We start from the raw sequence: 13285 nt of genomic DNA, 5'->3' as shown, positions 1-13285 counted from the left end.
AAAGATAAAACCGTAACAAGACCCAACCACACAGGAGGCATGGATGGAAGAAAAAAAGGGCAAAAATATAATAAGTGGCTGATAGAAGTGCACATGCGAAAAGTAAATCACAAAAGTAAAGACAAAACCATAATAAGACAACCACATAGGGGCATAGATGGAAGAAAAAAATTGTCAAAAAAAAATTACTATTCATTCTTGTTCACCTCACATAATCGTTTTAAAGATATAAGAGAAATTATTTCTTCCAAATGAAGGTGCAGAAATATTTTTTTAAAAAGAAAAAGATGCAAAAACAAAATGAAAATGCTTAAAGAAATCATAATTTATATATATATATATATATATATAATACATATATATACCCCTACAATACCAGTATATGTACCAATACATGTCTCAAGGTAGTTCATAGGTTTTTTGTGGCAACTTATCTTGTTTCCTCACTAATTTTGTCTTTTTTTTTATAAGGTACAAATTTGGAATTGAAAAATAGCTTGGAGACAATACAACAAAACTATATTTTTGTTATCTTGCTTTTTGTTATATGCTTCGAAAATTGCTCATGTTTCATTTATATTGGCAATTTTTTTATTTTTTATTTAAAGAATAGAGATGGCATCCCCAATTTTATTAATAACCCTCACTTTTGGCAAAGGAATTTCTTTTACAAGAAAAGCTTGGGGTTACAAAAATTTCAAAACCAAGCTTTAAGAAAAACTCTATCTATATATTATGCTAATTACAACCAAAGTCTATACTTAAGAACAAAGCTAAATCCATAGCCATCTAATTATAGTGCCTAAATCGAGGTAATCTAAAGACATCCATTCTATACCCCCAAAACCAATGATGGCAATTGAATAGCCAAATGATAAGGGGTTTTAATACCTATTGCACCTTTTGGCAAGTTGATCATCAACAAAATTACCCCTTTTATATGAATGTTGAATAGAAAAAGTTAAAACTTGTTGGAAAGCAAGAATGCCCTCCCAAATGTTATAAAACTGCCATGGTAGGGAAGTGGAATATTTAGTTTATATTTGGCCTTTGTGACGTTTCCACATTCCTTGTTGGAGTATGTTGAAATTGTCTTAGGTAGCTGGAGTTCTCTTGGTGTTTGAATTACTTACTGAAATTTTTTGTGATTGTAAATTTGTTGAAGTTTGCTAGTGCTGTGTTGAAGTATATTGGTTGTGGATTTGTAGCGTTTTTGTTGGGTTTTATTTGTAATTATTAAGTTGGAATTGCTTGATGGTAACGTATGGTTGTTTGGAGTTGTGCTGGAGCTTTTTCTACTGATTGTGGTTGTTTCAAACTTTCAATGCTTTATTAGCTTTTCAATGAGCTATTTTAGCATTTTGGAGTCTTATTGGCAGTTTAGTTATTTGTAATTCATTAAAGCTAAATATTAATTTTTCTAAAGAATTTATTCTGGACTCATGAGGATTTGGATAGAACCCAATGAAGACCCAAGACTGATTGAAGTGGTTAAAAGGCCTAAAGAAAGTCGTGGCCCAATGAAGGCCCAAATCCGACATCCGCTTTTACATAGTCGGAGATGGAGTGGGACTCCAAAAATTTCGGTGCACAAGCCCACGGCCCATGATTCTGCACGCCGTTGTAAACCCAGCCTTCCCGTTTGAAACTACGCCAAGTTATGATAAAATAAAATTTGAAACACAATGGCATCCAATTAGAGAAATATTACGTCCACAGAATCCAGCTTTGTACAAGAATGCTCCACACTCCATGCTTCTACTAATAACACACGACCAAGTACCAAGTATTAGAAGGGCTATATATATACGCTAAGATAACCATCAAAACTCTTACTGCTATTAAAAGTTTAAAAAATGTCAACATTCTCAATCTCTTCTTCGAGCGCATCCACATCTACATTCTCATTGTCACCCTCATGCTGCAAGCCAAAGCCAAATCAAACCTCTCATATCAGATGTCAATTAAAGAAACCAAAAAAGGAAAAAGGAGTAAAGTCTAAATATGAAATTAAGATAACATAATGCCCGAGAAAGTTTGCAATGATCAAATGACAAACCAGCAAATAACTATTCCAACGGATTGGAGGTGGTGGGGGAAGTTGAAATGGCAGCACACCCATGATCTCATTTGCAGGTCCTTTCCCAATTCCTGTAGCTGCAGGTTCATTCACCTCAATTCTGTCCAATTCAATCTCAACCTCTTCGTCTTCTACATGAGCAGCCATGCTGGTCGATGGTACAAGTGTTGAATCCAAAGCCTTCGTCTGCATTGTTAATTATGCCAAGGATTACAATGCAAGAATAATAATGATGTACATTAACACACAAACAGGCACAAAGGATTAACCTCAAAATAGGTATGGGGTGACAAGAAATCCAAACACTTAGGCAAACAAGCATAAGACTGTAGAAACTTTTTATTTATTTATTTTTCTTTGCAAATAAGGATGAGAAGGGGATGACGGCACCCCCTACCCACGACCCCAGCAGTAGGAGTGGGCAAAAACTTTGCTCACTCCGACTCAGTCCGAGCTCCAACGAACCTTCAACTCTGACGGCAGTTTCGGAGATTGGAGTCAAAGTTGGGGTCCGGTGGCCATGTTGGCTCCAAACTCCGACTATTTATATCTTATATATTATTTTTTTATAAGTAAAAATATTATATATATATATACATAAATAGGAGAAACCAAATACACAAGACGTATACAAGAAAATACCTAACCTATACTAGAGTGCCCTGAATGACCCAAAAGCCCGTGAAAACTACCCAAAATACACCAAACACGAATTGGAATGGAACACACCTCCCCAACCTCAGCCCCTTGTTTCCTATACAACTAATTCAAATCCCTCTACAAGACCGTCTTCACAATGCCCTCTCTTTAGTCTTCCCTCGACTTGAACTACCTTCCCTTAGCGTCGTAGTTAATTACCTAAGAAAGACGTTTTAACTCCCTATTTTTCTTGAAACTTGATTTGGTTTCAAGGGCGTGGCTCGTCTCAATCATAGTGAATAGTACTTTAATTTGGTCTTCATATGCATTATTCGAAATACCCATGATATGCTTAAACCCGTTAACTTAAGAACCCAATCCAATGGTGACCTCACTATATCGTTTAATGGAGGAAGAGAAATCAAGGGAACAACATTTTCCCCAGACACAATACCCAACTGCACTCCCGACTCTAAACCTCCCTCCACATGAGGCACCAACGACAAACTTTCCTTCCTGCCATATGGTTGCTCGACAACAATATGGTTGTTATCCATTGTTTCTGTCACCATTACAGGTTCCTCCCCTCCATCAACATTGCTTGTATGTACTCCACTCCCCGACGATCCTTTCCGTGCCATTTTGTCAGAACCTACTACTCGCTGAGGAGACACTAAACAAGTAGGGGAAACACAACCTTCTATAACCCCGTTTGCATCTTCTAAAAGAGGCTCGACTGTTTCTTCCAAAAATTCAAGACCTTGGATGGACCCCCATCTTCAACTAAAAATGAATCCTGGACAGAAGTACCAACCCCATCTGCAACTGGTGCCCAAGGCCCTACTACTCCCTTAGGAGGCATAGTGACACTAGCATGGACAAAGATGCCAGTGTCCAACGACCCTATTTGTGACGGCATTGAAACCTTTGCCGACACACTTGTGGCGGCCTTCAAACCTGAAGGATCTACACCCTGCCCTCTCTCACTCATCCATTCTCGACCCACCACCAAGACCCATGACTAGGTCCAGCCCCTTAACCACTTTAATCATCAAATCTCTCACATATTTCATAACTCCCTTCAATTGAGCTTTAACATCCCACAAGACCTCCTCCACTTCTCCCAATGTCACCTGACAGCCTTTGTCTCCTACAAGTGCCTTCCCCTTTACTTCTGCCGCTGAGCTAATCTTAGCCGGACTACCTCCCATTGACCTCAACACTGCAGCATATGAAACACCTTTAACTGAGGAAGAGAAGTTTATTTGTGGTTGATAGGTGTTTTATGTGTAAGAAGGATCGTGAATTTGTCAACCATCTTTTTCTTCACTGTGAGGTGGCGACAATATTGTGGAAAGAGATTTTAGCAAGGCTAGGCATTGCTTGGGTGATGCCTATACATGTGATTTTTTGGTGACAAAGAGGGTTCTCTCTCTCACTGATGCCTTATATATTATATATTGTAATAAATATATCAGGTAGCCAAGTGGACTATGGTTGAGACAATGTTTAGGCAACATGAGAACCTGCGTTTGAGTCCCTCAGGCCCCAATTTTGTGTTTTGCAGTTTTTTTTTTTTTTAAGAAATCATTAAACGACGCCGTTTTTAATAGGGTATATATTCATCTCTTTCAAAGAATAAAACCCTAACCTACGCATTTCCTCTCCTCTCTTCCCCCTCCAGTGCCTCACTCATTCTGCCACTCCATCATTGCCTCCACATTCTTTGATTGGACTAAGTCAGATGCCATGCTCTTCATCTTCTTCGTCTTATCCGTCATCCCTTTTCCTCTTGGCTGGTTTCGAATGCTTCATCTTCTCCGTCATCCCTTTAGGCTTCAACTTCTTCGTCTTCTTTGCCGTGACTCGTCCCTTCTCTGCAAAGATTCAGATTTCAGTCCAAGTGTTTTGCTACTACAAGGATGTCATGCGCATGTTCTTCCTCGTCGTCAGGCCTTTGCATGTTCTTCAACATTCAGCCACTCTTTTTTAGTTTCTCTGGAGCTTGATTTGTGCATATAACTTCTTGCTGTGGGTATTTTAGCAATTTGATTTGGATTGGTTTGTGTTTGTGGGTGATTTTGGCAATCAGATTTGGATTGGCTTTTGCTTCTATGGGTGATTTTGACAATCAGAGATTCAGATTTGCATTTGGATTGATTTTTTCTTTCTTTTTTTCTATGGGCGATTTCTCTCTGCAACTCCAACATCCTGACTCCAACTCCAACTCGGAGTCAGAGGGGGTTTTGACTCTAGTCGTCTAAGGTGGGTTTTTTGACTCTTATCGGAGTCAGAGTCAGAGTCGGAGCCCACCCCTACCTAGTAGAGTAATCCTGTAAAAGGTAATAACTCTTTGACCCCATAAGCAAGGTATCAACCCACCACAACATGAGCATAGCAAAAATGTGGAAGTTTTAAGCCAGGATAACTAGTGTATTAACCACTAATCCACCTGCTGCAGTGGGTATATTGAAATTAGAAACTAGGAATACTATACTAAAATAAAAAATGAGCAACCATTTGAAACGACAACTTTTATTTAGAAAAAATTTATTTGTAAGCCTATGTAATGGCAGACTAAACACACCACTGATTTGGAAGTCTGGCACATAAGCTAGCATAAAACCACAGTGAGTGGTATGTTTATACACTGGCTTATCAGTAGCACAACTCTTTTATTTGTAAAGGTCGATTTTCAAAAAGAGAGATCAAACTTGATATTCACACCCATGCAATATCTGGAGGTGAAAGTCCAAAACTTAGACACTGATCATTGCTTTTTCTTTTCTTTTTTCACCAATCAAAGGTCCCACATGAAGATGACAGAGATGTACCTTATCTGCATTGAGGACGCTTGTAAGAACAGTCTTTCCTCGCTTATTCTTGCCTTCCATTGCTAGGCTCTTAGCACCGTCAGTTCCATTATGCGATGCCTCAATTTCATTACTTTCATTTGACTGGACAGGTTGCAGATTCAGATTCCACCTAGAAAGCTTCTTGAATCTGATTGTTTCGTCCAGATGTCCTACTCTTGTTGAATCAGCTGGTTCACCAAAGACATGCGAGGATCAATATGAAAAGATTACGGTACAATGATCAGTAATCACCATGGAAAAGTTTCAGGCTGGCAAAACATAGCACAGAGATTTTAAAACACTCTGGAAATATATATAGGGGAAAAAAACCGGACAACTTGGTTACCATTAAATATGAGAAGTCCATATAAAATGTTTTGTTATGTAGTTTCCACAAAATATTTTAATACATCATTTTCCTACGTTTAGGGAAGTGGACACTAGTATGATAAGTTGAAAACTGTCGACAGATACCAAATATTGGTTGGACATGAGATATCAGATATGCTAACTCTACAACATAACAAAGGACTAATAAAAGGGCAAGCTTCAACCAGGCTAACGAGCTTCAGTATGCCAAGTTCATGATCTTTGGAAAGATAAGTGCTACCATAGATGGTGGTGGTATGTTAAGTTCTATCTTGAAAATCAGTCCATTTCAATGGGAAACAAAATCCTCTAGTAATACCAATGAGATACAATATGACGTATTGGCATCATATGTTGTGGCATTTCCAACCAGTTTCTGAAATCCCTGTCAAACTTTAGAAAAAAACTTTGTTTCATTCACTTTCCATTATTATCATCACATAGTATTGTTCATGAAATTTCTATTTGCACATGAATAATAGGGAGTTTTCCCTCTTATTACTTATAAAAAAAAAAAATAATAATAATAATAATAGGGAGTTTCCTATAACTGAGAGGATGCTTCTCTCACTTCTGGAGGGAGAGCACTTGTTGAATCACACTTCACCATTTTGACCAACACCAAGAACACCTCCAAAATACTCCACATTTCTTTTACGCCAAGAAAGTGATGAACAAATATACATACACAAGCTCAATCTACATTTTGCAAAAGTAGCTCAAAATTCTAATATCACCGAACACTAAAACCAAGGCCTGAAAACTAAAAGTTTCACGGCAATAAAGTAGCACAGGAAAACATCATCGGCATAGAGTAAATTAAATCCTGTGAATTTTAATTACTCCACAAACTATATGCGTGAAAAAAATATTAATTAAAATACACCTTGTTTTGCTCCTTCAGAAGGATCCCAATTAACACACAGCCTTTTCTTGCAGGAAGAAGCATCATTCTGCAGATCATTTTGTGGATTGGATACAGGAAAACCATTAGTTTCTCCATCACTCACGATATTTATGGAATCCTCTTCGTTGGCACCATTTCTAGTAATATCTGACCCAAGCTGATCTCCCAACTTCTGAAGTCGCACTTGTGACCTACAAATTATAAAAAAAATAAAAAATCAATTAAATTACAGGACTATAAAACTCCAATGCTTCTTAAGATCACAGAATAAGATAAACATTAAATGATTTAATGCACCGAACAGATAAGAACCAAGGAAATTGCAATTTTTTTTATAAGAAAGAGCCGAGGAAATAACATTAAACATATACTTGCCTCTTCAGTTCATCTTGTATCCGTGAATGACGATTATGTACCTTCACAAACTTCTTCATTTTTGAGGTGATCCTGAATTTTTAATAACAGATCCACCCAAAAAAATTACAAACATAGAGAGAGAGAGAGAGAGAGAGAGAGAGAGAGAGAGAGTATGACAGGGATCATGAATTGGAAAGGAATGAAGTCATTGCATCTGAGATTACCTTTTACATTCCTCTTTCTCTTTATATAATTGAGCCTCAAGCTCCTGAATTCTAGACGTCAGACTATCTGCTTCCTGGACCCTCTCTTCTAGATAGACCTTTAAACAACGTACATTGTATGTCAAACACTACATCTCGATTGTGAATTAAATAAACAAAAAATAACACCAGTAGAATTTTTATTTTTGACAACTAAAGTAAAATTTTATTGAATCAAGTAAACAGGTGTTGCCCAACTATACCAAGAGCATATCAAAGGGAACACCTAGTTCCAAGTTAGGAGTCAGAAAATGATACAAAAAAGTTAAAAAGGTTAGACCCATTGAGTACAATAACAGAAGCCTAAAGAAATCAGGTGTAAAAAAAGGTACTTCTAAGCTCATCTAAATAGCGCTCCCAATCATCAAAGCTCTGGCCATTCTTAGGAAGAGGAACACACGTCTGTATGTCCACTGCCTGACATGAATGGATGTGGGGTCAAGCCTTGTCACTCCCTCAACCCAGACATTTTTAACCGAAGGGCAACATATAGAATCTTCCAATCTAAAACATAATATCCATAAATATATCATTCTTCCTTCTTTATATCAGTGGTCTTCCTTCACAAGTAACTGAATATGAACAGCTCTAGAACATCAGAAATTGTAATAGACTATGATGACTAGATTTCAGTGACCATATTAACTGTCAATGAAAAGAAATGAAATAACAATCATCTCACACATATGGTGTAACATCATCACACAATAAACACAGGCATTTGTACAAGTTGTCCATGTGTCTGTGTGCGCACTGTGTGTGCAATGTGGGTGTGTGTCCGTGTCAGTTGACCAATAAGTAACTGCAACAAGGATGAAACTGACCCCTAGCTGAAGTTTTTGATGTTCAAGCATGTTAATATCCGACTGCATTTTCTTTAACTGCACATAATTCCAACAAATCAGAAAAGAAAATTATTAGTTGAGTAAGATGATTCTAAACAAATTCAGGATGAAGTTATGAGAAGAAATTTTCAAACCTGATCCTTGAGATCATCCCTGGAATCGGTGGATGCAATTTTTCCTTCTTTAACTCTATCTTCAGTTCGCTCAGAGATTCTCAAACTTCCAGAAAAATCACCTTGGCCTTCAAAGTGTTGTTTTTTTGTACGTTTTCTAGAACAAGTATTTTGAAATCATATTACATGCGCTTTATATGAAAAAGAAAGGATGGAAAAATGAAAATTTCGTAGTATTTTATCAAGAATCAGTATGGTTCACTCCAAATAATAGAGCACATCAGTTCAATCCGAAAGATACCCACATGGTCCAATCTTAAAGCATTTATATGTATATGCTTTGAGCCCATAATAATAGTCCAAGTTGGGTTTCAAGATGAATTGATATTCGATTGTTTATGTTAGCATTGAAGCCAATAACTATATAATTCTTGAAATTTTTGGTCATGTGCTTTTGGGTATATATTGATTCGACCGTGTACTTTAACTTGATTATGGCTATCAAATATAACACATGTATATTGAGCTAAGCACAAGAGAATTATATAAAATGTTATGTTTAAATCTTATGTAGTTAGTTGATTACTTGATTTTCATGTGGCATATATTCTATTAAATTGAGCAAATATGCTAAATACATCACCATCTTGCTTTTGATACTGTTTATTACATTTATGGATTTTTTTTTATTATTATTGTACATCATTCTTTAAAAATGTGTGCATTACTTCAATCAAGAAAGCCCTTTTGCTTTGTGCATATGCTCTAGACAGCATCTGTGGTTAAAGTGTGGTTAGTGGTTTCACCAACACTTGTGTGCAAGAGAAATGGGAATCCACGCGCATCCTCTCTTAGTGGAGTCTTCTCCAAATTGTGGGTTGGTTTGGCTTGTGTAATGCCAAGAAGAATGGTGTAACCTTGCTATACTTGGAGAGGGTTAGATGGCAGTTTACAAATTGCAGTGTTGTGGAAAATATTTCCTACTTGCTTCATATGGTGTATTTGGGGAGAAATGAACTATAAAAACTTACAGGACCACGAACAGACATTTAAGCTTTCATATTTTTTAATGAAATAAATACATCTATTACCCCTGGGAATAACTGTTCCTCTCAATTTTTTATCGGAATGATCATTCCTCATTTTGGAAAATGGCTTTCCCTATGAAATGGCTATTCCTCATCAAATATCCAAACCAAACTATGGAAGAGCCAAGAATAGATATTCCATTCTAGGGGTCTATTCCACAAACGAAACATACCTTAAAAGACCATCTTCAATTTAGTCTCTAATGGTCTTTCAAATGTCCGGACATCTCTTCTCACCAAATAAACCACATAGGGCATATAGGACCACATCCAAATCAATTTGATGCCAGCTGACCCAACACACACACAGAGATATATATGTTTTTGAGAAGTTCACAATAACTCACCTCGTCCGTTCAATTGATATGGAAGAGCTATACTCTGCAAATTCAATTTCAGCCAGAGTAAGTTTAACCAGCTGAAGGAAAAAGATAAACTAAAAATATATTCATAACTTAATAGTAAATTCATAACCAAAAGTACAAAAAAAAAATAAAAAACCTGTAGAGTGCTACTGTCTCTTTTATGATAATAAAAACAAATAACAAATGAAAGCCATCTCTGACATGTAGACAAATGCTATATAATGAGAAATCTTTTTATAGGTAACAAATATTAAAACTCTAGAAATGAGGAAAGAGAGTTTGAAAAACATTATATCTGACCACGAAGTGTTTGTCGGCCTCTTGCATCTCTCACTGGCGAATACCTTTGTGGTGGAGAGTGCCTCCTGTCAAGCTTATTCCTTAAGTCACTACCATGATATTCCCGTCGAGCTGCAATAACATAGAAAAGAGTTTTCAAATACAGCAAACTAAGTCAATATGAATTAATTTCTAACTGAAAAGCAGGAAAAAGACAATGAATTCATAATGAGGCCAAGTTTACCAATGGAACAACATGAGAAACATAATAATGAACCTTACAAGTGTCTTTGTGCCAGTCTCAAAATTAATAGATGTAATAAAACCCATTTTGAGCTTATAACATTGAGAAAATCTTCACATCACTATATGAAATCTGATAAAGGAGAGCTGATATCTCCATCTTCTTCTTGAGCTATAAGATACATGATACAAGCAGATACTAAGGTGACCATTACAAGGAACATTGTGAGAAACACACTAATGAACAGTATAATTGCCTCCATGACAGTCCCAAAAGGACCCAAGAAATCCATGTTGAGCAGATAAATCCAATGAGAACACACATCATTGAAATATCCTTCACACTTCAGCGCAGTATCCAATAAAGATGAGGTGACATCCTTGTCTTCGTCACAACTAAGATTATAACACAATATGAAGAGTAGAGATTTCTTCAAACTGCCATTTGATGATACAATAATAATCTATCAAAGAGCAGTAGAATTAGGATTCTGATATTATCTGCAACTAACTTGCATTTTTGCTTCTCGAGGAATCCCATCACCGTGTCATTCAAGCAGAACTAACAGACAAACAAGATCCAATAAGCTTCTTGAAAAAGTAGCTTCAGAAGTTTCCGCAATGGGCATTTGAACCTTTAACCAAACCTCCCTTTGTAGTTAACATGGAAGAAGATATATCATGGTCCTTTAAGAAAACTTTAATGGTTTGTAGATGCATTATGGCAATGACAAAGCTCTCCAAGTAAACACCAGAATCGGCGTTAAGATAAAACAACCAACCAACATAATTTGTTCTGAAGAAGAAAGCCACTAACCCTATCAATTGCCATAAACATTCCATCTTTCATGAAACGCCACAAACTACAATTAGTACCATGTGTCGCTCAACTAGACATTTTGATATATTATTGTCACATAATGTCACTTGCATGGCGTAAGCCCTCTTGCTTCGGCTTATACAGAAACAATTGGTAAATATAGGTGTCACATACAAATACCATACCCATAAAAATTTGGACGGGAAAGCAAAAATTATATTGATAGGGAATACAATCCAACTTTTACATATGACTGTACCTGTATGTACATACACGCATAATCTATTCATACATACAACGTGTATGTAATGAGTGGAAATACTATTGGAATGCTGGCTTAAAGTTCACACGCAACTTTTCCACAAACCAGGGTTTCTCAGTTGTGCATTGTTCCAACATGTGTTCAACTCAATAATATATTATATTATTAACGAATTACTATACCTTTCTGTATAAAATTAAAATAAAAAATAAAAAATTGATTGGCACTCTGTGGGGCATAACATACAAAAACTACCTAAAACAGAACCCAATAAATTATAATAGTAAAAAAAAAGCCGATACACAACGGTAATACCATATTTGAGTTGCAGTGCAATAGCAAGTTCTTTTTTCACATATCAAGGAATATATATATATACCAGAATAGGAACCGGAGAATCCCCGGAGCTCCGAGTCGCCGTGGGCAAACGAGCAACTCTGGCGAGTGCAGCGGCCCTTCTGGTACAAAACGCACAGCTTCGTCTTGAATAGTTTCCTCTCGACCATGGTGGAAAAATGTAGATACTCTTTCTAAAGCCCGAAATCAGAGAATCACTTTGCGAGAAAGGCGAGAATGAAAACAAAGTATAAAGCCAATGAGATGTTTCCTAATTAAGAAAAGTCCCTGGCGCTGCCATGGATAGAATGAAATGAGAATTCCAGCAAGGGAAGGTAGCCGTACAATGTTAGAGCCTAGCAGGGTACCCAACGAGGAATCTGGGTGATGAGATAAGCTTTGAATCGCCGACAGAAGTCAAGACTCAAGAGTCAAGACCCAAAGACGGTATACTTCGGCGAGTTCAGTCATCGCTTAGCTTTTCTGGGCCGAACCCAACCAACCTTAAAGTCTTTCTTCTTTCTTAAGTTAGTAGTAATTGTAAATTCATGTTTTGCTTCTCATTTATTATTTCTTAAAATTTATATTTTAAATTAAAAATATTTTTCTAAAATTATCTTATTTTATAAATTATTTTATAGGTAAAAAGTTATAAAATCAATATACACACACATATAAAGTTATTAGTCAAAAGTCAAATTTTAATAAAAATAATATCAATTTAAATTTTAAATATAAATATAATAATATTAATACCTAAATTAATATATCAATTCGTAATAAAATTTTAAATAAATAAATATCGTAGGCCTCTCAGTTCTACTTCATCTTGTATCTAACTATATCTTTTACCAATCTCGTCACGTACAGGCATACAGACGTGGAGTCCATATGCACCGCACTGACGTGGTGCGTTTTATTTTTTAAAAAAACAAAACAAAAAAGACAGTCGAAGAGGGAAAATGAATGGTCAAATAGGATTCCGAAGTTTGAAGACAACCAAGAAAACACTTGGCTTGCAATCTCAGTCTCCCCACATAAGCTCATTTCTTTCTTGGTAAAATTAACCGATTATTTCTTTGTTCTTTTCTTGCTTTCAATGAAGCCTCCATTATTTATTTGTTCTTTTCTTGCTTTCGGTGAAGCTAATGTGAAAAAAAAAATGTGAGGGATCTCTGCAGGTGGATATCGGGCCTCTACTAAAACTAAAAACACTCCAAATTAAAAACTATTGTAAGTAATTATATACTCATATGTGTGTGAGTGTTGGGGACTTCAAGTCAAAGATCCAACACCAAAATGTCAAAAAAGTAATAAGCTAGGGGCCCGCTTTGGAGAGTGGGGAGCAAAGCATGAGGAGGGTGAATGAAGAAAACAATTGAAAAGGTTCAGGAAATGGATTCAACTCATGTGAATGGACCAATGCATGCTTATGCAAACCTTATGATAGTGAGGGATAAATAC

The 13285-nt window shown here is 36.4% G+C and overlaps 1 protein-coding gene across 3 annotated transcripts; it reads right to left on the bottom strand.

Moving 5' to 3' along the window:
- Positions 1-1674: 1674 nt before the first annotated feature.
- On the bottom strand, positions 1675-12336 carry LOC122303834 (zinc finger CCCH domain-containing protein 13-like). 3 transcript variants are annotated; one of them, XM_043115809.1, is made up of 12 exons: positions 12167-12336; positions 11865-12039; positions 10182-10292; positions 9864-9897; positions 8450-8585; positions 8295-8351; positions 7432-7529; positions 7226-7297; positions 6830-7041; positions 5554-5762; positions 2060-2266; positions 1675-1921 (listed from the first exon to the last, which is right to left on the bottom strand). In XM_043115809.1, the coding sequence occupies exons 2-12, from the start codon at positions 11989-11991 to the stop codon at positions 1850-1852; spliced, it is 1335 nt and encodes a 444-aa protein (XP_042971743.1). In that variant the 5' UTR covers positions 11992-12039; positions 12167-12336; the 3' UTR covers positions 1675-1849. The 3 variants fall into 3 exon arrangements, with proteins under 3 accessions (XP_042971743.1, XP_042971744.1, XP_042971741.1); XM_043115810.1 differs by having other exon boundaries at positions 11865-12015; XM_043115807.1 differs by having other exon boundaries at positions 11865-12336.
- Between the last annotated feature and the right edge of the window lie 949 nt (positions 12337-13285).

This window comes from Carya illinoinensis, chromosome 3 (genome assembly GCF_018687715.1).
Source record: "Carya illinoinensis cultivar Pawnee chromosome 3, C.illinoinensisPawnee_v1, whole genome shotgun sequence".
Classification (NCBI taxonomy): domain Eukaryota; kingdom Viridiplantae; phylum Streptophyta; class Magnoliopsida; order Fagales; family Juglandaceae; genus Carya; species Carya illinoinensis.
This window is presented reverse-complemented; position numbering and strand designations above follow the sequence as displayed.